Source organism: Takifugu flavidus, chromosome 20 (assembly GCF_003711565.1).
Source record: "Takifugu flavidus isolate HTHZ2018 chromosome 20, ASM371156v2, whole genome shotgun sequence".
Classification (NCBI taxonomy): Eukaryota; Metazoa; Chordata; class Actinopteri; order Tetraodontiformes; family Tetraodontidae; genus Takifugu; species Takifugu flavidus.
In genome coordinates this window covers 83,218-105,734 of record NC_079539.1, presented here as the reverse complement: position 1 = coordinate 105,734, position 22,517 = coordinate 83,218, and the positions used below count along the sequence as shown (strand labels likewise).

Sequence of the window (22,517 nt, the reverse complement as noted above, 5' to 3'; positions counted from 1 at the left end):
TTTGTGGTGCGTTTTCATAGAAAAGGATTATTTTAATCACATCAGATGGGTGATAAAACACCAGGAAATAAAGTCTATAGTGGCTGAAATGTTGGCAGCAGTCGCACGGACTCGCTTCCTGTTTCTTTTAGTTGAACATGAAAGAGAAACACCTGTTAGCGAAGCGTCAGCAATATTTAGCTGGTAAACTGGAGAAGACAACTCTTAAATTAAAGCTCAGGAAGTCTCTCGGGTCAGCAATGGAAGGTCAGCTGGTGCCGTGGAGCCGCAGCACGCCTGCGCTCGTGCACGTGTCCTTGAGCGCACGGCACTGTCCCGGACAGGCCATGATCAGGACCCGGCATCCCGACCTGTCCCGCAGGAACCTCTTCAGGGACTCATCAAAGACCTGGTTCCCCTCTCTGTAGCCGTCCAGCAGCAGCAGAACCTCACTGGACCCGGCCAGCGCCGCCCTCAGCTCCTCCTCCATCGGAACCTTTTCCTCCGCAGAAAGCAGTCGGGTTACTTCTTGCAGCAGGTGACCTTTGACCTTGCTGCAGTCCAGATGAACCACAAGGTGGACGCCGCTGAGGTCGATGGCACCGGACGGGGCGTTCGAGGACCCCGCGGCCCGGGAGAAGGCCAGGAATTGGCTACGGTCGTCTTCCCGCTCCCCGGCGGTCCCTCCAGGAACAGGGTCTGTCCTGGTTCTGGCACCAGAGCTTGCAGACCGACCGGCTGACCCCGACTGACGGACACACAGCAGAATAAATCAGACCTAACTACTTCCTGTTGTGGGCTTTACTGACTTCCTGGTTGCTGATAAAGCAGCTTATGCTGTTTTGGTGTCACACCTGGCTCCTGAGAGGACTGAACCTTCACCTTTAGCGTGTTTGTGACTCACTTATTCTGAAGCCTCCGCGGCAGCGTTTCCGTGACGAAGGTGTGAATGTGAAGCTTCTCGTCCTCGCTGAGATTAGCAGAACGCACGCTCCACGACGCCCTCAGAGTTTCCTCCACGACGCCTACGGACGAGCCAGATCAGCATCACCCATAACCGATAGGTGCACGTGGACGGAGCGTCGGCGACTTACCCTCGTTAAAAATCCTTTTCTCTTCATCGTTTCCCCGGTTAAATCCTTGACCTGACGACAGAAAGCGTTAGCGTTAGCATCAGCGACGGACCTCTGATGGGGGAGCAGGGTTTGGTTTCTATCGGCAGTTTAGGAAGCGGCCTCGAGAGACCCGACATTTAAAAATCCGTTCACGTTAATTAACTGTGAGAGAGGGGGGCGGAGCCAGGAGGGAGCCCAAACAGGTGGGTTCCAGAGCCCGAGACCATCACGTGCCGGAGGTGAAGAGAAATCACCCGGGTGCGGTCAAACACCCTCGATTTCCCTTTTTCACACGAACGGCGGGTGTTCCCAGCAGCTGAAGCGGCCGAGCCGCTGAGTCATGCTAACAAGAGAACACGCGTCTCGCCGATAAAGTCCCCACAATTCAACTGAAGAACTTCTTCTTTTTCTCTCTCACATCTCCCCACAAGCTGCAGCCGCCCGCAGAAGCAACCCGCCGATCAGAACGAGGTGTTTGCGTCCGTGTTTGGGAGCGGTCACCTTTCCTGCGGCGGTACAGGAACGCCACCAGGAGGAGGGTCAGCGTCACCACGAAGCCCAGCGCCACGAAGAGGGCGGCGTTGAGAGCGGGAGGTGTTGAGTGCAGCTCGTCTGTGGGGAGAACAAACGCACCCAGTCAGCACTCGTGGTCGCCGGCATGGAAATAACCAAATATACCGGCGGCGGCTGCCTGCTTCCTCCTCCCACTGACGGAAGCACCAAGATGGCGTCCCGCCTCCTCCATCAACCTCACAAACAGGACGCGCGGGAGGCGAGTAGATGAATCACCTGCGAGGAGGAAGGTGGCGGAATATCCGCCGCCGAAGATGCAGGTGTAGTTGTTGTCGTCAGGGAAACGCACGCGGATCTCGCTGGTGACTGCGAAGAGCTGCTGCGGCGTGGGGGCGACGGCGGTGGTGGCGTTGACCGGGCGCCCGTGTCCGTCCCACCACTGGACGGAAGGCTCGGGGTAGCCGTCGGCCTGGCAGGTCAGCAGCGCCTCGTCGCCGCCGTCGACCTTCTGGAGGCGCTTGGTCACGGTCTTGTATGGCGCTGAGGGGTCAGAGGTCACGACAGTTTAGATACGAGTTTCTGGTGCCAAAGAGAAGAGCAGCAGTTCCAGGAAGATCCACGTTGGGCAACATCTTTGTTTTGGTTTCATTATTGCTGAAACTTGACCAGAAATGACCACATTTGAGAAAGAACCGAGACCGGGTCATCACCTGTGACCGACAAGAGGACCTCCTTGTAGTCGGCTTCTTGTCCGATCTGGACCAGACACTGGTAGGTCCCGGAGTCGCTGATCCTGAGGTCGGAGATCTGGTGAGATTACCCAGAGAACAGAATCTGTTGGCTCGCTCCAGAACAAAATGACCTGGACTCTAACGCTGGAGGCGCGTCCCGGTCCCGGTACCTTCAACTTGGCCCAGTTGTTCTTCAGCTCCTCCTTGAGCAGCGTGGCCCGGCCCAGGTAGACCGGGTCCTGGTGCGCCAGCTGCTCCACCCAGTTATCCAGCTGGTACACCTCCCTGCTGGAGTAGGAGGAGATCCAGTACCATGTCACCGTTAGGTTGGAGGCAGAGACGGACAGACCGGGCTGCAGCCCAAACCTGCAGCCCAGCACCACGTCCCCCCCGAACTCTGACTGGTACTGGACCTGCTCAGCCTCGACGGTGAACAGGGCTGAAACGAGACGCAACCAGATCTGGATCAGTTTCAGGCTGTTCTCGGGGGACCTGGTTTTCTGTGTTTGACGTGTACCTGAAAGACACGGTTGAATCAGGACCTGCAGAACCACCACAGCTCGGATCCAGTCCATGAAGACCTGCGAGACAGACCAGAGTCGTTCCTGATTCAAACCCTTCAAGTCCAGGATGCACTTGACTTTATTGCTCAATTGAAAACTTTTTATGTGAGCTTGTCACATGTTTTCCTCATTCTAAGTCAGCAGAACTTCCTTTGACTGGAACTAACCTGTTTATAGACAACGCAGAACCTCCTTGTTCGGGTCTGGCTGTGACTCTGAATCATCTCAATAAAAGATCCTCTTTGCATTTTTAGAAACGGATTGAAGCGTCACATTTTTCACCCTCTGATTTCATGTTTTAAACCAACAGACTGATGAGAAATTTACTAAAAATCTGCTTTGGTGACAAATAAAAAGATCAGATAAACTATTAAATATACAAAGAATAACCGCCAAAAAAAACAAAACTTTTTTCTATTCAAAATTCAGGAAAAAATAAAATCTAGTAAAATCTCCTTTGTTTCAGGCTGTGACACTTTAAAACGTGTCATTTCGGACGCTTCTATGCTCTTTAACTGTTGGAAAACGTTCCTTTTTAATTGCCAGATGGCTGAGAATCGTCAGAGCGGATATTGTTCTTAATTGCCCCCGAGACCGACCGAACCCTGAGGGGTGAAGCAGCGCTCCTACCTGCATTGGTCAGTAAATAACGCCGTATGTTCCTTCCAGGACTTGAGCAGTCGATGAGCCTCTCACCTCGCGCAGCAGCGTTTTAGCGCGAGACAGGACCGCCCATCTCATACGTGACTTACGAACAGCTGAGCGTGACAGCGTGTTTTTTTTTGGCGGTCAAATGCGGTAATTAGACGGCTTGTGATGAGCATAAATGATCTCGCGGCGATTGTTTGCTGTAATTAAAGGAGGAATTATCAGAAAATAAATAATATTCCGCGATCACAGAAACTCCCGAAACCCCTAAAACGCAAACGCAACATCTAAATAGGACATTAATCATTTCAGAGGATCAGATTGTTTGTTATCTGGCACCGGAAACAGGAAGTATTGGCGCTGCAGCGTCATTAAAAACAGGTGATTGTCCATCCCTCAGGTGCCAGCTGGAGGTTCCAGGTGGACTTTCCAGCGGCAGGTGAGGGCTGATTCGGTTATTTTATGTTGATCCGATCCAGGTAGATCGGTGGTTTATTTATTGTTCCGACTTAAACTGGAGGTTTCTGTCCGCTGGAAACTCCAACCCTGACATGGCTAAAAAGTTTGTGGGACAAGATGAGTCAGAATTTCACCCCGGTTTGGATCACGTGATGATGTCATTGTTGATAAGAGTGTGACAAACCTCAATCAGGAGTTTTGTTCTGACATGGCAATAAACGGGCAACATGTGAGTCAGTGAGATGCGATGCTGGGGATAGAGGCTCAGTTTGGCTTGATGTGGGTCGCTGAAGCAGAACGGGTTTCGGTCTCGGTTCCGAGCTGGTCAGAACACAACCAAAAGCAGCTTCCAATGAGGATTTCAAACCATCAGAGGATGTTCCAGATGATGGCGGCTTCTCCAGAACACAGAATGTGGTCGATTGTTTGGGTCAGAGAAGTCCAGAACTCTGACCCATTCAGATAAATGTGCGATAATATTTCTGATTTCTAATGTTTCTAATGTTTCGGCTGCTTGGCCCATAATCACTGCGAAGGGACCATTTCTCCTCCAGCATCATGAACATCACATTTAACGAACAAAACCAAGAAGTCAGCCACACTTTAAGACGTAAAAATGTCATTATACCGAGGAAACAGAGGAATCAGACCAGAGTGACAACATCGAGGTGGTGATGACACAAGAAAGAGGAATAAGCTTCCAGTCAGTCGAGTTAAAAATTCTCTTTCTTCTAGAAAGTGTATAGATGAGAGCTGTGCTCGGAGGAAACAGAAAGTACGGTGCAAAAGCTGGTGTTGGGCAGCTCTCACTGAATAAAACACCTAAAATGACTGAGAAACACGTGAGTCAGACAGGACACATGATACAGCGTTAATGTTCAGAAATCTACCGTAAATAACTGGCGTTATAAGGTCAGAGATTCAAGATTCAAGAGTGCTTTATTGATCCCTTTAGGGGGTGTCCATCAGGGAAATTAGCATCTCCAAAGAAACGTACAGCACTGTACAACATTTCCCACCATTACACCCCATTAAACCTATTAAAGATAATAAAAATATAATAAAATAAGAGATAAAATAGAATAAATTAAAAATAGAATATGAATATAAATATAAAACTATAAAAATGTTCCAGTCCTTCTGTTGAACAGCCTGATGGCTCGGGGGATGAATGAGTTCCCCAGTCTGTTGGTCCTGAACTTGGGGAGGCGCAGCCTCTGGCTGATCAGCTTCTCCAGCCTGGAGAGGTCCGCTTTTGTCGCACTCCCCCCCCCCAGCACACCACAGCGTAGGACAGGACGCTGGCGACCACAGACTGGTAGAACATCCAGAGGAGTTTCCTGCAGATGTTGAAGGATCCGAGTCTCCTCAGGAAGTACATCCTGCTCTGGGTCTTCTTGTACAGCTGCCTCGTGTTGCTTGTCCAGTCCAGCCTGTTGTCCAGCCACAGCCCAAGATATTTGTAGGTCTGCACGCCCTCCACCTCCTCCGTTCCTATCTGAACTGGTCTAGGTCTCGGTCGGTCCCTCCCAAAGTCAATGACCAGTTCTTTAGTTTTGGAGGTGTTGAGCTGCAGGCCGTTGTTGTGGCACCAGGCAACAAAGTCCCTCACCAGGCACCGGTACTCCTCCTCTTCGTCGTCTCTGATACATCCAACGATGGCTGTGTCATCAGCGAACTTCTGAAAGAGATCACAGATCCTCTCTATTTAAGCTACTATTTTATTTCACTGTGCAATTTATAAAAAATAATTCTACAAAGAGGTATTTTCTTCAGGCTTTTTGCCGTTTAATTCACCCTCCGGAGCGAAGGGTGGCGCTAACAACAACTAACGACACAAAACTTACCCCCGGATAAGTAACGAAGAAGAAATCGCAGCCTCAACCAGGAAGTAAATGCCCGCAATCGTTTGTTTTGATCAGAATTTGACATAAACGTGTCCTTGAGCCTTCGAGAAACTTGTATTGTACAGATTATTTGCCACCGCCCACGCGTTAGGTTTGTAAAGTCTACATTTTTAAATGTTTTTTTTCTAATTTCCCGATCAAAGTTGAAAGGGATAATTAGCATAAGTGGTAAAACACAAGTTAACTGCTAACTAATTACCATGACAGTAGCATCTGCATCATTAAACATAATTAAAGGTTTTAAACAGTTTTAGCATCCAGTTATTAAATGAGAGAACACTGCAATGCTTATATTTAGCAAACCTTGGCATTAGTGTATTAAATATTAATCTTTTCATACCCTTTTCCTGGCAGGAACACCAACATGGGGTTTTTCATGTCTAAATCTATGGATGCAAACCTGAGAAGGCAGCAAGAGTTTATGCTGCACAATTCAAGGTTGCAGGTGAGTGAATGGAAAACAGCCTATTTATTCATCCCCCTGCCCCCTGTTCACCTTTGGAAATGTTACTTTCAGGTATAATATTACTTTCTAGCTTTGGCATAAGCAATTCTCTGATCAAACATGCATGTTAACTTTAATATCAACACTGTTCTGAGCAAAATCACCAACATTATTGCAGAAGGTCGTCAGCTCCAAAGCTAATTACATAGATCAGATTAGCAGCAGCTGCCTCCACCTTTCTGCCGCTGCCACATTCCGATCTGATTATTCAGACGTCGCACGCAGACGCCGTTATGTTTGGATTTCCTGTGTGGTCGTACACCTGAGGAGGGACGAGAGGCGATACGTCACACCTGTGTGGAGCATTAAGGCATCAGGATATCGGCTCTCGGATCGGAACGACAGTTTGACTGTAGTCAGAAATCCAGACAGTAAAACAGTCGTGTGTGGGGGTGTGTGTGTGTGTGGGGGTGTGTGTGTGTGTGTGTGTGTGGGGGGGGGGGTGTGTGGGTGGCTGTGTGTGTGTGTAAGTGCCCGTGAGCTGCCGAGCAGCAGCTGGAACGTGTGAGCGTCATAACACCAATGACATTAGCGCCCTTTTCCCGAGCAGCTCGCTTTGTCGTCGCCTCTGTAATTTTCTGGAAACGTGCGCGGCGCCGACGTGCGCGCCTCACCGGAGGCGCCGTGTGGCTTCTGCGCCCTGGAAACCATCATTTGTGTTCCGCTGTGGCGAATTTTGCAGAAATCTACGCCGTATTTATTCAATCTGACCCCCGGCGCCTCATCTCCCGCTATCAGCTTCCAGCTTATTATTATTTTTAATGAAGGCCATAATTCCGGCGGTCGCCGTCGCTGGCACCCGTTTTCCATTTCCTCCGTTGTTTTTCCCCGTCTGCGTGAGTTGATGGACCCGGGCGGCGGAGCGGCCGCCGTCGGCCTCACATTAAGACGTCAGCCATAATTGCTTCCCATCGTTCTCAAGTCACATCAATCAGGGATAATTGTCCTCTCAATTAACGCGTCGCGGCGTCCGTGACGTTTGTTAAGAAGCCCGATAAATGTAAAGATAAATGACGCTAGCAACCTTCCCGCTAATAACGGGGCCGTGCTGCCATTGAGGTCCTCCCGGATCCTCCTGATGGGTCTGAGTGGCGCCTGGATGCTACGCTGTGGCCGCCGTGTTGGCGTGAACGAGAGATGCTACCAGGCTAGCATGTTGCCAAGGGGCCAAGGACGGAGCCCTGAGGGACCCCAGACAGATGTTGTTTAAAATGTCTGCAGATGAGTCTCTTTGGTCACAGTTTGGTGTATTTCCTGACGCCGTCCTTCTCTGCGGCGCTCAGAATCGAGATTTTAATCCCGTAAACGTAAACAAAGACGCTAACCAAACCGGCCCGTCTGTGGTCAAACTGGGGCTTTCGGGGGGGTGAGTCATTTTCCCGACTGTGGGTCACCTGCGCGTTCACCTCGCAGCCTTTAGAGAAGGTCAGTGGGTTTCTCGCCGACACCTTTGGGGCGAAGCCGTCGCGCCTCGTTTCTCTTTTCACTTCCCCTTTCCTGCCGCTTCCCGTCAGCCGCTCGCTCGTTAGACGCCACCGATTGATTTCAGGTCGCTTTTGTCACCTGTTTCTGACGAGATCAAACTCGGCGTAACGAAACGGCGACCCGAGTTACCTGGAAGCCGCCGTGGCGATGGTGGGTCATGTGACCCGTTAGCTGCCTTGGCTAACCTGATATTCCAGAAGCACTGGCTGATGAGCGACGGCTATTTCGCCGGTGAAGTCATCGGGTTGTCCCTACTTCCTGTTTCCTGGGCGCGATGACATCACGAGAGTTAAGGTATTCTCTCAATTTTCGGAGCTGCTGGTGATTTCTGCACCCTTTCACTCTCAGGATAAAAGGTAATTAACTCGTCAGCTGATTAACCCCGTCGGCAGCGCTTGATTCCTGTTTCAGTCTGGACCTCCTGGCGTTCAGCGCTAATTTAGCTGAGCACAACCTGAAATTAGACCTTCAACCCGCTGATTACTGAAACACCGGAACTCCTCAACCTTCCCGAGTCTTTGTGAAGCTTTTGGCTTCCTCGTTCCCACAAAATTTACCTGGAACGTTTGGGAATTTCACACCAGTCCAACCAGTTTCTGTTTGGGTCGCGACCAGTTCGCGGCTCACCTGGACTCAGGCATAAATTAGCTTCAGATCCTTTTTGTTGATTTTTCTATAAAAACAATTCGGGGTGGTGATTAAACGACATCATCTTAACGATCCTTTTAGATCCCAGGGTTGATTAGCAAGTGCTTTAGCTGCTGTTGACGTCTGAACTGAACCTTAATTACGCTTTAACCCCACTTAATGACTGACTCATGCTTCATTAAATGTGGCTAAACTTAAATGCTAAAGTTGCCGTCGTCACGTAGGTTACAGAACCTAAAGTTATTTTAATGTTCCGACTCTGGTGGGCGCTGACGATTCCGTCCAATGATCCAACAGAACGTTAGCGTAGCTAGCTCGGTTGTTAGCATCACCACTCCGACTCTGCGTCACAATGAGAAATAGACCAGTTTCACCGTTAGCCACCGCTAATGACCACAGAATCGGATTGCGATGGCGGCCTCTCGGCCCTCGGATGAAATTGTTGTGGATTTAAGGAGCAATTTGCCCCGGTTGCTCATCGGGGCCCCGAGGAAGGTCGGGATCATCGCTTGGTCATCCTGCGTGACCACGAAAAGTCGTTATATGTTGACACGAAGCAAACGAGGCTGACCTGCTCAGTGGGGGGCCGCCGACACTTGTGTTGTTGTTGTTGTTGTTACCTGTAAAAGGTGTGTTGACAGTGGCGCCGATGTGTCGGTAATTGAACCAATTAAGTCGTTTTACTCGAAGACACAAAATCGGCTCCTCTTTCTTTGATCTTTCGCCACCTCTTTGATGTATTCTAAGCACCCGTTAGCCGCTGTCATTAACGGCTGTTCAGAACTTTAAATGGTTTTTATTGTTCGGGCAGAAAGTTACGAAGCACGACTCGTTAAACTGTCGCTTTTGTCCAATCTTCATCGCCGGCGTCTCGTTAAGTGGAAATGAGCGTTGACGCGTTGACACGGGGAGAAAAAAGCTTTTTAGTCGTCGCTCGGCAGATGTCAGAGGGTCGGAACGGCCGACGAGCTTAATGGCGCGCTTCTTTAGATCTGCTTTGATCTCCACCAGGTGGTTTCTCTCGTCTTGTTTGGCGTTTCGGCAGGAAACGGCGCCCCCGTGGCGAGCAGCGTTTGTCACATGGTAACGGAGCGGTTTTCCCTGCAGCTGGAGCGTCAGATCCTGATGCAGAACCAGATGAGGGAGCGGCAGGCGGCCATGCAGCTCGCCTGGTCCAGAGAGTTCCTCAAGTACTTCGGCACGTTCTTCGCCGTGGCGGCCTTCGGGCTCACCGCCGGGTGAGTGTTGGCGTCCCTGTGAGCTCCGCCGCATGGCCACGCCCCCTCGCGACGGCGTGTGGCTCTGCGCATTCTGAGGAAAGTTCTTCTTCTCCAGCGCCATGAAGAGAAAGAGGCCGATCCTCGTGGCGCCGCTCCTCCCTCTGGGGTTCATCCTGATCTACCAGGTGGACGCCGCCTACGGGACGTTGATGCATCGCGTGAGAGGTGCGACCACGCCGCCGACCGCCGCGTCGAGGCGCAGTTTCCAAATGTTGCTGCCTGTGCACCTTTAGGGGAAGCGGAGAGCATAATGGCGTCCGAGCGGAGCCGCCTGGAGGTGCCTCACGGGATACCCACGTTCGACAGCATCGAGAAGGACCGCCGCGCTCGGAGCAGCCTCGCCGCCATTTTGGATAAGTGAGCCGCCGATTCGGAGTAATTCTGCCGATTCATGATCACGAACTAAAGGTTCAAACGTCGTTTGTTTGGTGCTGCTTTGTTCTATAAAATTATTGTGAAGATTGTGTATCATAATCTAAATAATCTAGATGATATACGAACCGCCTCCAGAACCAAAAACTCATTCATAGCGTCTCTAATTAAACGGGGAGGAGGCGGAGCCTATTCTATGCTATATTAGAGTGGGCGGCCAATAGGGGGCGCCAGAGGGGCTGCGCCTCATTCATCCTTGTTTTCCTACTTCTGCCTCATTTTTCATGTCTCTAAACATTTGTCCTGCTGAGGACGCCGTTGCCTCCGTTCGGAGGAAAACAGCCGGCGTGAACAGGAAAAAAAAACGCATTTTTCCTGCTCCAAAAAATAAATCTGACAATTTTTTTTTCGTCTCCTCCAAACATCTTTTGTGACGTCAAACGGCCACTTTGGACCAGCGTGTGAGTAATGGGAACAATCAGCTCCTCACACGAACGTCCCCTGCTAACACGCTAATAACGTCACAATCGTCCATCCGTCTCGCACACGCGTGTGGGGGGGGGGGGGGGTGCGAGGGGAGGGGGGTCGGGGTTAAGACCACGGCGAGCGCGAGCCGAAGACACCAGAGTCTGCTGTCCAAGCCCAGACGGACGGCAGGAAGCAACTTGGGCAACTTGAAGAGGAACGAGAGCATCGGAGCAGGACGCCGGAGCTCCGCTGACCCGCCTCAACGCCGCCGCCGTCGCCGCCTGTGCCGAGGGAAGCGGGTGTGGCCGCGAGGATGCTGTGGAGGGTGACGCTGGCCGTGGCTCTGCTGTGTGGCGGCTCCATCTGCGGCCGCGTGGGGGCCGACCTGATGAGCAGCCTCATCATTCCGCGGGACTACGGCGTCAAGCTGTGCGGGCGGGAGTTCATCAGAGCCGTCATTTTCACCTGCGGGGGCTCCCGGTGGCGCCGCTCCGCCGAGTTTGGTGAGTTTTTCACGCCGCTGCCGCCGCCGTTTCGGGGCTTTGTTGAAGCTGAGCTGGTCGTTGCTGAACCGGTTCTCCTGCTGCAGGTTCCCTCCCGTGGACGCCCGTCAGAGACGAGCGCGGCTCCCTCGGCTCCTCCCTGGACGACCTCCTGGCCGTCTACAGGCCCGACAGGAAGAAGAGGAACTTTTCCCTGGGGGTGGCGGGGAAGTGCTGCAGCCAGGGCTGCACCAAGAACGACATCGGCCGACTGTGCTGAGGGGGGGGGTGAAATAAAAGATGCTTTTCCTTTGTATGTCGCACTCAGAGCCTCATTGATGATCAAAGCAGCTTCACAAAAGGGGAAGAAATTGAGGTTTCCTCAGCGTGATTAAAGGGGGGGAAGTCCGTATTTGCTGAAATCAAATCTCGGAATTGTGAAGAAAAGGGAAAGAGAAGCTAAAGTTGTTGGTTCCGACCCCACATAAATCACACGTTTCGCAAGCGTCAATGTTTATTTTATACATTTTGAAGAAACATTCAGTAAAAAAAAAAATTCCATTGCAATCTTCAAGTCATCCTTAAATAAGCAACTTTTGCTGTAGAAAATAAAACCCTGTTATTACTCAGGGGAAGTACAAAGTTTATATACAGTTAATTACACAGAAGAATAAACGTTCCTGGAGCTGGTTTCAGATTAACGGGCACTCGTTTGTCGTCTAAAAACGATGGAAATCGATGGAAAGTCGACGCGGCTGCGGAGTTCTGGAGCCAGGATGAGCTCGTGTGGGCGGGGCTATAAGGCTCAGAGTGACCAATCACGTCGCTGCGTTGGTCGGAAGCTGCCGCTCACGCTCCTCCGGCTCATCTGTCCAGGCTGCCGCGGACGGCCTCCACGCGGTGCATCAAGGAGTTGAAGGAGGGTCGCAGCCCCAGGTTGCTGCTCCAGCATTCCATCATGATGGTGTAGATCTAAAGGAAGTGAGAGGGGTCAGATAAGGAGAGCTGATAACCCACCGTGGGTCCTGCTGAGGTCGCCGACCTCTGCTGGGCAGCTGTCCGGAGCAGGCAGCCTGTAGCCCTGTTTCAGCAGGTCTATCAGGTGGTAGACGATCATCTGGCCCTGTTTCTCCTTCCCCATCTTCTCCATGAACACCTAAAGCCCGACAGAGTTACTGGTGAGCGCTGCTGGGGGGGGGGGGGGCGGGGTTATTAAACGAGCACGGGTCCGTACCGCCGGCGGGCTGCAGGTCTTGTCGCTGTACGTGAAGAGTTCGTAGAGGACGACGCCGAAGCTCCACACGTCCGAGGCCACGGAGAACTTGCTCTCTGTGAGGGACTCTGGCGCGTACCTGCAACACAGCAGAGCGGCTCGTGGGCGTGGAGGGGCGGGGCGAAGGCGTGGAGGGGCGGGGCGTGGCGTGGCGAAGGCGCCGCACACGCAGCAGATGCAGCGCACGGTTCTCACCAGAAGATGGGGCTCTCTCCCGGTTCCCTCACTGTGTAATACTCCTTATCCTGCGGCAGCACCTTGGTCAGGCCGAAATCGCCGATTTTCACCCTCATCTCGCTCTCCACGAGGATGTTCCGGGTGGCCAGGTCTCGGTGGATGTACCGCTTCCCTGCCAGGTAGTCCATCCCCTGGAGAGAGAGCGGGCACGTGCGTATGACCGAGTCCAGGCTGCAATTAAAAACTCCTGATGGATTTAAACGAGTTAAATAGCTGCGCCGCTGTTGGCCAGCAGGGGGCGCCGCTGCCCTTTAAATGAGCTCCCTCCTATTATCCACCTTCCTACACAAGTCTTAAAGCTAAATCCAGCAGGTTCGCCTGCTCCGCATCCACACGCTACCTTGCAGATCTGCGAGGCGTAGAGCAGCAGCTTGGCGGGTTGGAAGTGCTCCCTGTGCTTGATGAGGTAATCTCTCAGGCTGCCGTAGGGCAGGTACTCCATGATGAGGCGCAGGTTCCTCCGTCCTGGAGACAGAAAGGCTCGTGCGTGATCGTCTGTGCCAGGCGCCCGACGCAGAATCGGATCAGAGAGCGTTTCAGGCTAAAGGAGACGCTTGGCTCCGCAAACTCGCTTAACAGCAGGAAACTCGTTATTCTCAGCTAATCGGTCACGTTCCGATAACGTGGATGTGAAAGTGCGTGTTCGTACCCGCGCTGTAGCACACTCCTTTGTATTTGACAATGTTCTCGTGGTGGAGCGATTTGAGGATCTCGATTTCCCGCTCGAAGTCTCGCAGGTGCTCGGCCGTGCTGTGCTGCAGCTTCTTCACCGCCACCACCTCGCCGGTGCTGTCCTGCAGAGGGTCGTACCTGCACATCTCCACGCTGCCGAAGTTTCCCTGTCGTGGGGGAGGGGCGCGACAGCGGCGTGATGCACGGCACAACGCTAGCTTTATGCTAAACCCCCCGAGCGCCGTGTGTCCGACGATCTCACCTTTCCCAACTGCTTGATGAAGATGAGGTGTCTCTCCTCGAACTGGGTGGGTTCCCGGTTCTCCGACGCCCACGGGAAGCCAGAGCCTTTGGTTCTGTTGGGAACCATGTCGCTCTCCACCAGCAGCTCGTAGTCTGCAAAGCCAAACGTCACCTGAAGCCCCAGAAGCTTGAAGCTGCCTTTGGTTACCTGGTGTGAAGAGGCTGTTGAGGTCTCTGATGATGGCTTTGAAGGAGGGCCGGTGCGACGGCTCGTAGTCCATGCAGCTGTTGATCAGGTTGGCCAGCTCGGTCCATTTAGGAGCCGGCAGCTGGTGCCGGTCCTCATAAAACAAGCGCTTCTGTGAGGGGAGAAAAGGGTCAAAACGAGAGTCTGCTAGCAGGGAATTAGCTTAGCTTTGAAAGATAATTGGATAATTGAGCCTTATTGGCCCCCAGAGGAGGCTCGTCCATTATTATCGCCCGCTTTCATGTGCTTGAGCTATTTATGATGCTGTAGATCATTTTAAAACCACTTCACCTGAAGCACTTTAGGTCCAAATAAGCTCATAAAACCAAACAAACGAGGTTTCATTGACCTACTTTGTGCCAAACAAGTGTCTGGCTGGGTAAAATGGAGCCAAACAACTGCCCCTGATCCAATTTTGAGGGCTAACTGCACATTTCTCTGCACACATTTTGGTTTCCACCACCTTGGAGCTGTCCAACGTGCTGAGCGGCTTGTCTCCGCTGCTGCAGATCTCCCACAGCGTGGTCCCGAAGCTCCACTTGTCCGCGGCCAGGCTCAGGTTCTGGGGGTTGTCGATGCACTCGGGGGGCACCCAGGGGATGTGGTCCACTAGAACTGAGAGGGGGAAACGCTCAGGGATGCGCCTTCACGCCGTGCTGAGGGTGACTCGTTCGCCACGCTCACTTTCTCGGGGCAGCACGCCCACGCTGATGCCCGGGTCACTCAGCTTGATGAAGGGCAGGCTCCCCGTTGTCCGATCCTCCTCTCGGATCAGGAGGACGTTCTTGGCACAAACCTTCCCGTGAACGAGGTTCTTGTCCTCCTGCGGGTCCAGAAGCACACACAGTTATCAATCCCGTGCGTCTCTCTTCCTTCCTTTCGGGCCAAAGGCGGCGGGGTGGTACCAGGTAGTGCATGGCCCAGGACAGCTGCTTGGCCACCTCCAGCTTCCAGGTGATGTTCACACGGCTCTTGTTCTTCTTCAGGTAGGTGTCGAGGGAGCCAAACTTACCGTACTCCTGCACCATCATGTCTGGGAGGAGGAAGATGAAGTCAGCGGTAGTCACAAGCATGTTTGGTCACGTACATGTGTGTGTGTGTGTGTGTAGACTCACTCTCATCACCACAAACGCACACACCATAGCTGAGGAGCAAGTGCTTGTAGGTGATCTGGCTCATCATACTGGCAGCCTCATAGAATGACTAAGAGTGGAGGAAAACATCCCGTTTCTCTCTAAACCCAAAGACACGCAGCTTTTTGTCATCACTGACACACACACTCCGCACACTCACCTCGGAAAAGTTGCGATACGTCTTGTCCAGGATCTTTACCACCACGTCCATCTGGTGCACCTCCCCGTAGTCCCCCATCTCCTTCCTCACGCCGCGGAAGATCTTGGTGAAGGTTCCTTGGCCCAGACTCTCGTTCTAAAGAGGATTTACGCTCGTTTTGAAACGCTGGTTTTGGACAGGAAGTGGAGTGTGTGTTTATAAGATGACGACATCGTGTGTAACAGGTGAAACGGCGGCTGCGGTGGTTTCCAGGTGAGAGACGTCAGCAAATGGCAAAAGATGTGAGACGTTCTCGAGGTTTAAAGGCTTTCCTACCAGCACCAGGTCTTCTCTTCGGATCTTATGGAAAACCATCTGGCTGATGTGCGTGTGCAGGGACGGAGGCAGCGACACTTCTGCTCCTTGGTTGTTTCTGCACACCAGCAGGTTGGATTTATCTGAGCCAATTAAAGAACCAGGGTGAGAAACCACAAAAGCCACAAGAGAAAAGGAGCTTGAGCTGAGTCTGCAGGGTTGAACAGAGCGGAGCGGTGATGTTTGGCTGCTACGTGTGTCTGGGGAAGAGCGTCTGGACCCAGGGTGGCTAATTAGCTGCAGCAGCAAGTGTCAGATAATCTGTCAATAAACAGTAGATACCACAGAACAAGGGAGTAAAGAGAGTTCAGACAGGACCCAGAGCTCCTGGGACACCAGTCACACATCTTCTGATGATGACCTGCAGCGGTGACCTCTACGCTGACCTCTACGGGATGTAAACGCTAACCTTTCATGCTGGGGGGGCAACACCTGCTCAGCTGGAAGGTGTAGCCATCAGCGCGCAGCGCCTCCCTCTGGTAGCAGTGCAGGAGTTCCCTGATGGAGCCGCAGCTCCTCTTGGCGCCGCTCAGGATGAACTGGCCGTCCTCCGTCTTCACGATCTGACAGTGTTTATAGTCCAGCGCGCCCTCGAGCTGGAAGGCAACGGTTAAGGCCCGGCTGTGGCGCTGGCTGATCCGTTACAGCGGTAAAATGCTCACTTACCCCCACAACGAAGGACAGGTAGTACTTGTCGTAGTCTCTGGGGCTGCAGTGGAGGATGAACAGGCCCTGGTAGTTGCCGCCGCAGCGCAGCTTGCTGAGGCTGAAGTCCATCCTGCTTTCAAAAGGACAGAAGAGCTCTGCTTCTTTTATCCGCAGCGGTGCAGGAGGGCGCGGCGCGGCGGGGTCCTACTCACGAGAGCGGGCCGTGACAGCGGCTCTGCAGGCACTCCAGCAGCCGGGGCGGGGCCACCTCTTTGCACAGGTAGTGGTGGGCGTCCGCCACCAGCCGGTAGTATCCATCCACCAGAGACACAAAGGACAGAGCCTGTGAGAGCGCGCTGAACTCCAGCTCCTGTGGGGCGACGCGAGATAAACGGGATGATCAGAACCACAACCCAACACGGCAGAAACACGCCCTGAGCGCGGCGTACCAGCGTCTCGTTGTCCTGCTTGGTGATGGTAACGACGCGGCTCTCCACAGAGCCCTCCGCGCTGGCCTGTTTGACGCTGATGTCGATCACCTCGGGGAAGTCGCAGTACGTCTGCAGCTCCTGCAGCAACAAAGGGCAGCGGGTGAAGACGCCGCAGCTCCCCCCACGGCTGACCGTCGCCCGGCTCCTCACCTCCACCTCCTCCGCGCTCCCCTTTGACCACTGGATGCCGCCGTTGCCCGTGACCACGATGGTGACCTCCTGCGCGGAGAGGTCAGCGACCTGGAAGCGCTCGGAGTAGAGCGAGGGCAGCAGCATCTCCAGACTCATCAGGTACTTGAGTTTGAGGTTGGTGACGGTGGCCTTGCACTCGGTGAACTGCTGGACGAACTTGGAGAAGCGGTACCGGATCCTCTTCCGGGTCAGCATGTTGTACTCCTGGATTCGGTCTTGCATGCCCCTGGGCAGGAAGGTCTTGTAGCTGGAGGTGGCGTTCGGGGGGAGAGAGAGGCAGAAATAAGGGAGGGGAGAGTGAGCGGCGACCCGGTCAACGAGGGGGAGGAACAACCCGTCAAGCTGGCAGAACCGTAATGAAAGTATGGAGATGAGGGAGAGGCTGCCCTCATGTGCACGTCCACACATGCAGCAGCCCAACTGGGAGCTCTCAGACACCGGTTCCGGATGGCTGAGAGCTTCACGAGCTCACCTGGTGCTGCTGCAGATGCTGACAGGTGATTGGTTCGTCTCCTTGGCCAGCCTCATTATGTCCAGGACCGCCATGCCCAGACACTCCTCCTGGGCCTCGTGGCTGCCCGGCACGTTAACGCGCCCATTCAGGAAGTCGCTGCGCCACTGCAGGAGGTGGGTTAGGGTTAGGGTTGGAAGCGTGACGCTCTGGGAAGTGATGGTGAGGAGGCCCGTCGCACAAACTCACCTGCAAGAACAGGTAGGCCATGACGGAATCGTCCATGACGGGAGTCTCTGTCCCTTTGGACGTTCCGTAACGGTGGGGATACAGCAGACTGCCGTTGTTGTGCCAGCCTGGGAAATAGTATCTGAACAGGAAGTGAGACCGGAGGATTTGGATTTGAAATAAAAAAGGATTCTGGGGGCGAAAGAGAGGGAGTGTGCAGTAGGTGTACCTGAGTCTGAAGTGCAGGTTCTCACTGGCCGACTGGCTGGCTTTAAAGACGTGATTGGGAGGGACCCACGTCCGGTCGCTCTCCCTCAACAATGCGAACAAGTTAGCATACATGGGAGCAATGTCTGGAAAGACAGGACAGTTAATGAGCCGCTTCTTCCAACATTCCTCTGAGCACTGCAGCGTTTTCAGCCTCTGGAGCCAAGCGGAACACCAGCAGACAAAAAAAAAGCCCTAATTCGGTGAACCAATGAGGAGGAAGGTTGAGAAGAGGAAGTCACCCAACCACAACAGCGGAAATGGAGCTGTGGTGAAAACAATGCAGAACCTGGAGGCCCGGCATGCATCACTACACACGTCCACTGGATGAACAGCAGGAACCCGTAGGAGCACGTGCAAAGCACAGAGGATGAGAACAGGGTGTTGGGCTCCGAGGAGCCACCAGGAAAAGACCGAGGTCCCCAGAGGGACGGCGTGGGCCCCGGATCAGATGGAAGAGGCCGTGTGAAACAGGAAACAGCCGTGACAGTCCGCGACTTCCTCAACGCCTGACAGAGACAGCGAAGATCAACGCCTCGTAGCGGGTTCTTGGTGACCAGCTTTCCATGTTTTTATCATTCTTTTCAGTTTGGCATCATTTGCTGCTGGATTTGGGGTCATTTCTGTCCTGAAATAATCGGAGCCATTATCTCTAAAGTCTGGTTGATATCTTGTGTTTCCCGCCTGATCCCGGCAGAAACAGTGCACTTTTTCACTAATAACATGTATTAGACAAGCACAGAGTTCCTCTCATATGCCCAAATTTAGTGCCGCTGAGTTATCTGGGACTTTGTCCCTGCAAAAACTTGGATCGGACGGATCCTCTGGGAGTTCATCCACTCCGCCCTTGAATTTGACAAAAGCTAAATATACTTTTACGACTTCCCTGAAAACAGGATTGAAGCACGTTTCATCCATTTTTCAGTCCGATCCCAGGTAACCGCCTCAGGACGACCCGCCTCCTCAAACACGTCCCGTCAACGGGTCAAAGCTGGCTGTGAGCTCATTGGTCTGGCGCCAGTAAACACTGCGTCCTGCTCCCTAAACATGAGGTCCGTCATCATCTTCATTAGCTGTGGGGTCATCAGGGAGCTGAACATGACAGTGGACTTATTCCAGAACCCTCCTGTAACAAGGAAGAGCAACGGCCCTGGGAATGTCACTGGGAAGAGCAGAGAATGACAGGAACCAGCCTCCCAGGAGAACGTTCCAGAAAGGGCCAAAGAGTAACGGAATTCCTGAATGTTTTGGTGGAACGGATAAATGCAGAGGCGCAAGAAGCAGCAACAACAGCATTGGATAGGCTGACTCATATTCAGCCTTTGAACAACAGACCAAGAAGAAGAAGTGGAGATCCTGGAACTCACCACAGGCCTTGGCTGCATTGATGCAGAGTTCCTCTGCCACATACTGGCCGGCTGGGAAGGTCAGCGTGCTCTCTGAGCCCTTGGCCCCACCCCCAACGCTGTCCTTCACCTGGTGGTACAGGTGAACAGTCAGGCAGGGGGCGCTGGGGTCCTGCTTGGGTTCGAGGGTGGAGGCCAGTTCCTGAGCAGGGAGGACGTCGTTGTGAGGAGTTGTGGGGCTGATGGTGGCAGAGTCCATGTCTGGCAGCAGGATACAGGCCATGAGCTCCTGGAAACAAGCATCTACCTGTTAGAGCCCACAGGAAGGGCAGGAAGGAAGAGGAAAGGTTTGGGTGGGAACAGCTCCTCTGCTCAAATATTTGAGGGGGAACCATGGTGTTGTGCACATCCCTATCCTGTTATTCAAGATATTAAATCCATTTGTGAAGCTCTGCCAAGCAGCTGATAATGATCAAACCCAGAGAGGGAATGCCAGCGCATTACTGGGAGGTTCCGAAATGAATGACATTTTAATTGACCACCTCCAGCCAAACAGGAGCTGTGTGTTGTTGCTGACCTGTCTCACAAACGGACCTGTCTCACCCCCTCGTGACGCCCCTGGCCCCCGTCCTACTGACACGTCGGCGCATGCTTGGGAGCACAGCAGGAGTGTGTTTTCACACACCCTAAACGTTTATCGGGCAGCAGACAGGCACACGCTGGGACCAGCGCCGTCACGGCTCTTATCTGGGCGCCGCTGCTGGTGGCGGTCGGGCCTATCAGCGGCGCCAGTCGCTCTCGTGCTCCGCTTCAGACGCGGATGTCCCGCGTGGACACTTCGCCGAGCCGACCTTCGCTCCTTTTGATTGGGATCAGTTCGAAAGCCTTTTGAAAACAGAACTAACCAACCTGAAGCCTTTTAAATGGCCGTCGGTTCAAAAGTTCAGCGTGAATATACAGGCAGTAACGATCTCCACTGTGTGCATGCCCCCCCCCCCCCCCCCCCCACACACACACACACCACACACACACACACACACACACACACACACAGTCAGGTGACAGGGTGGTCTGCACGCCGCCTGTCTCCTCGGCCTGATCATGAGGCTGCAGCACAGATTCGTGCAGATAAAACCCATTCAGTGTTTTTAAGACGCCGAAACCACTAAATATCAGCCAAAGAAAACAAATCCATCCCTGAACAGACGAGCCCAGTCAAAGGCTTTGACGCCTTCGTGTCACAAACATCCCTTTTCCTTGTCTGACCTGCTTCTTCTCAGCTCGTTAGCACCAGCTCCAAGCGCCCACGGGTTTGTCTCCATCCGTCGGACCACCAGGGGCGGTCCGGAGACGGGTCCTTGTTATCCCGCTCCGGCGCCGATGTGCAGATGTGCAGACGCCATCGGGACAAGCTCCCACCCCCTTCTGCAGCGGGGGCGTGGCGAAGGTCTCCTACAGGGTTCGACTCTCTGGAAAAGGCTTCCTTTGTGCCGGAAGGCTCGATCGGAGCGCGGGAAGGTCGGCCGGACCTGCTGACTCAAGTGAGCAAACAGGCCGACGGGAGGCCGGGGTCTAAAGGTCACACTGGCAGGGCGGCGTGCTCACGTCCACGCGGCGATGCACAAAAACCCGTCGGGTTTAGAGGCAAAGATCCGGGTGATGAGCAGCTTTTCCAGCTAAATTCATGTGTAGAAATGATTTCCCCTTCGGCTCCCTCTCACTCCTTGGTCCCACCTTTCCGAGGAAGCCGGGCCTGTTGCAGCGGCGTTCCAATGAACGTTGAAGTTCACACCACCGCAGGGTTTCATGACAAACCAACAACATTTCAGCACTTCCCAGAACACCCGGGTCATCGTCACAGCGTCAACGTGGCAAACCAGCAAACCCACACAACATGGAAGGGCACTGCCACCCTTGAGCAAGGCAGCTGGAGCGGCAGCAGGGCCGGAGGATCCAACCGAACTAACGGACGACGCTTCCAGCTGGGCCTCGTTGCCCCAGGATTTGCTCTCGTTTGCATCAAATGGGGCGACGGTCGAGAGGACGACCGCAGATGTGCAGCCTCTTCACCTTTTCACCCAAAACAAGAAAAGGGGGCCGAGCACTGGGCCGCGTCCCAGTTCACCCAGTTCAGGCTCATTCACGGGGAAATTAGATGGGGGGGGATGTGAGACAAATGAGCAAATAATGCTTTGATCTGTGCGTGAGGCCTAAAAACCGCTGCAGGTGACCCATAAATGCCAAAATAATGTACTTCCCCCCGTAAATGTCACAGTTTGTTACCAGAGGCTTAAATCTGGAAGACAAAACGGTGCAAAGGCAGCCTAATAAATCAACACGGTTAATTACAAATGAGTGCTAAAACAAAGAAATCCTGACTTTTGTATGTGTTTAACATGCTTTAGTTATTACCATGTGGAATAAACTGATCAAGACTAACCTGTCAATGTAATTAAGCCTTACTAGGGATTTTATAACACAATGAGAAACTTTTAAAATGTATTTTGACACTATTCGGCTACTTTTTCGGTATTTGGGGGCATCAACATGCTGATAAAGAAGGTAAATATGCGGGAGGTTTCTAAGGCAACTTTCTTAATGATGTTTTGAGCTGAAGTCAGCGAGTTTCGAACTTTGAGTCAGAATTCGCCTTAACGACCATTCGAGGTGTTTTCTGACTTCCTGCTGCTGCTAACTTCGGGCCAGTTTCCCGTTATCTCCTGATCTAACTGTCACAGCGGATGGACCGCACACATCATCCGCACACACGCCGAACAAACCTCACTGTGTCCGGCGTGCTCTCCGACCCGGGCCGCCCGGTTCGCCTCACGGTTCTTCGCTTTCCTTCTTTTGGGGTCCGGCACCGAGTCCTCTCTGGCGGCCCGCGACTAACTCCGGAACTCGAAAGGCAGCGACGCGACAGGAGTCCTTTTCGTCGTCATTCCGTCTTGTTCTCATCTCTCATCCCGAAATTTTTGACAAGGTTTCCGCCATTTGTGAGGCAGCTCCGCGGCGTCTGGCCGTCGCGACGCTCGGGAGGATTCGGAAATCTCCGCCTCCCCTCGGTTGACTCATCCATCCGCACGCGCCGCCCGTCAGAGGAGGGGGCGGAGCCTGACGCCTGGCCCGAGGCGGAAATACACTACCACAGTATATTGCCAAAAGTATTTAGCCACCCATCCAAATGATCCGAATCAGGTGTCCTAATCACGTGGCCCGGCCACAGGCGTATAAAACCAAGCACTTACGCCCTGGAAACTGTTTCTACAAACATTTGGGAAAGAACGGGCGCTCTCAGGAGCTCAGTGATTTCCAGCGTGGAACTCTCATAGGATGCCGCCTGTGCAACAAATCCAGCTGTAAAGTTTATTCCAAAGTCGACTGTCGGCTTTATTATAAGAAAATGGAAGAGTTTGGGAA

The 22,517-nt window shown here is 53.1% G+C and overlaps 3 protein-coding genes and 1 pseudogene across 9 annotated transcripts; 2 read left to right on the top strand and 2 right to left on the bottom strand.

The window, feature by feature from the left end:
• LOC130517655 (butyrophilin subfamily 1 member A1-like) lies at nt 1–3,649 on the bottom strand (annotated as a pseudogene).
• A 2,202-nt stretch (nt 3,650–5,851) lies between these two features.
• plgrkt (plasminogen receptor, C-terminal lysine transmembrane protein) lies at nt 5,852–10,548 on the top strand. 3 transcript variants are annotated; one of them, XM_057019691.1, is made up of 6 exons: nt 5,877–6,006; nt 6,270–6,360; nt 7,970–8,261; nt 9,599–9,791; nt 9,889–9,998; nt 10,067–10,548. In XM_057019691.1, exons 4-6 carry the CDS (start codon nt 9,634–9,636, stop codon nt 10,192–10,194), a joined length of 396 nt encoding a protein of 131 aa, XP_056875671.1. In that variant the 5' UTR covers nt 5,877–6,006; nt 6,270–6,360; nt 7,970–8,261; nt 9,599–9,633; the 3' UTR covers nt 10,195–10,548. The 3 variants fall into 3 exon arrangements, with proteins under 3 accessions (XP_056875670.1, XP_056875671.1, XP_056875672.1); XM_057019690.1 differs by lacking the exon at nt 7,970–8,261 and having other exon boundaries at nt 5,852–6,006; nt 9,661–9,791; XM_057019692.1 differs by lacking the exons at nt 5,877–6,006; nt 7,970–8,261.
• A 219-nt stretch (nt 10,549–10,767) lies between these two features.
• rln1 (relaxin 1) lies at nt 10,768–11,471 on the top strand. The gene is made up of 2 exons (XM_057019693.1): nt 10,768–11,176; nt 11,263–11,471. The coding sequence occupies exons 1-2, from the start codon at nt 10,987–10,989 to the stop codon at nt 11,433–11,435; spliced, it is 363 nt and encodes a 120-aa protein (XP_056875673.1). The 5' UTR covers nt 10,768–10,986; the 3' UTR covers nt 11,436–11,471.
• Nucleotides 11,472–11,651: 180 nt separating this feature from the next.
• On the bottom strand, nt 11,652–22,164 carry jak2a (Janus kinase 2a). 5 transcript variants are annotated; one of them, XM_057019674.1, is made up of 24 exons: nt 21,878–22,161; nt 19,119–19,386; nt 17,714–17,837; nt 17,506–17,626; nt 17,278–17,423; nt 16,764–17,052; nt 16,572–16,691; nt 16,335–16,492; nt 16,141–16,252; nt 15,884–16,070; nt 15,436–15,557; nt 15,121–15,255; nt 14,943–15,030; nt 14,733–14,860; nt 14,512–14,650; nt 14,291–14,442; nt 13,789–13,939; nt 13,600–13,733; nt 13,315–13,504; nt 13,006–13,130; nt 12,624–12,796; nt 12,390–12,507; nt 12,198–12,311; nt 11,652–12,127 (listed from the first exon to the last, which is right to left on the bottom strand). In XM_057019674.1, the coding sequence occupies exons 2-24, from the start codon at nt 19,378–19,380 to the stop codon at nt 12,020–12,022; spliced, it is 3,396 nt and encodes a 1,131-aa protein (XP_056875654.1). In that variant the 5' UTR covers nt 19,381–19,386; nt 21,878–22,161; the 3' UTR covers nt 11,652–12,019. The 5 variants fall into 5 exon arrangements, 4 of the variants coding, with proteins under 4 accessions (XP_056875654.1, XP_056875655.1, XP_056875653.1 ...); XM_057019675.1 differs by having other exon boundaries at nt 16,572–16,682; XM_057019673.1 differs by having other exon boundaries at nt 16,572–17,052; nt 21,883–22,164.
• Nucleotides 22,165–22,517: the final 353 nt, after the last annotated feature.

Coding starts and splice junctions, on each gene's coding strand:
- plgrkt (XM_057019690.1), top strand. CDS start 6,280: ATGGGGTTTTTCATGTCTAAATCTATGGATGCAAACCTGAGAAGGCAG. Junction 6,361..9,660: donor TGCACAATTCAAGGTTGCAG/GTGAGTGAATGG, acceptor TTTTCCCTGCAG/CTGGAGCGTCAGATCCTGAT. Junction 9,999..10,066: donor GTTGATGCATCGCGTGAGAG/GTGCGACCACGC, acceptor GTGCACCTTTAG/GGGAAGCGGAGAGCATAATG.
- rln1 (XM_057019693.1), top strand. CDS start 10,987: ATGCTGTGGAGGGTGACGCTGGCCGTGGCTCTGCTGTGTGGCGGCTCC. Junction 11,177..11,262: donor GCGCCGCTCCGCCGAGTTTG/GTGAGTTTTTCA, acceptor CTCCTGCTGCAG/GTTCCCTCCCGTGGACGCCC.
- jak2a (XM_057019673.1), bottom strand. CDS start 19,380: ATGGCCTGTATCCTGCTGCCAGACATGGACTCTGCCACCATCAGCCCC. Junction 15,031..15,120: donor CGTATCGCAACTTTTCCGAG/GTGAGTGTGCGG, acceptor CTCCACTCTTAG/TCATTCTATGAGGCTGCCAG. Junction 12,128..12,197: donor CGGACAGCTGCCCAGCAGAG/GTCGGCGACCTC, acceptor CACTTCCTTTAG/ATCTACACCATCATGATGGA.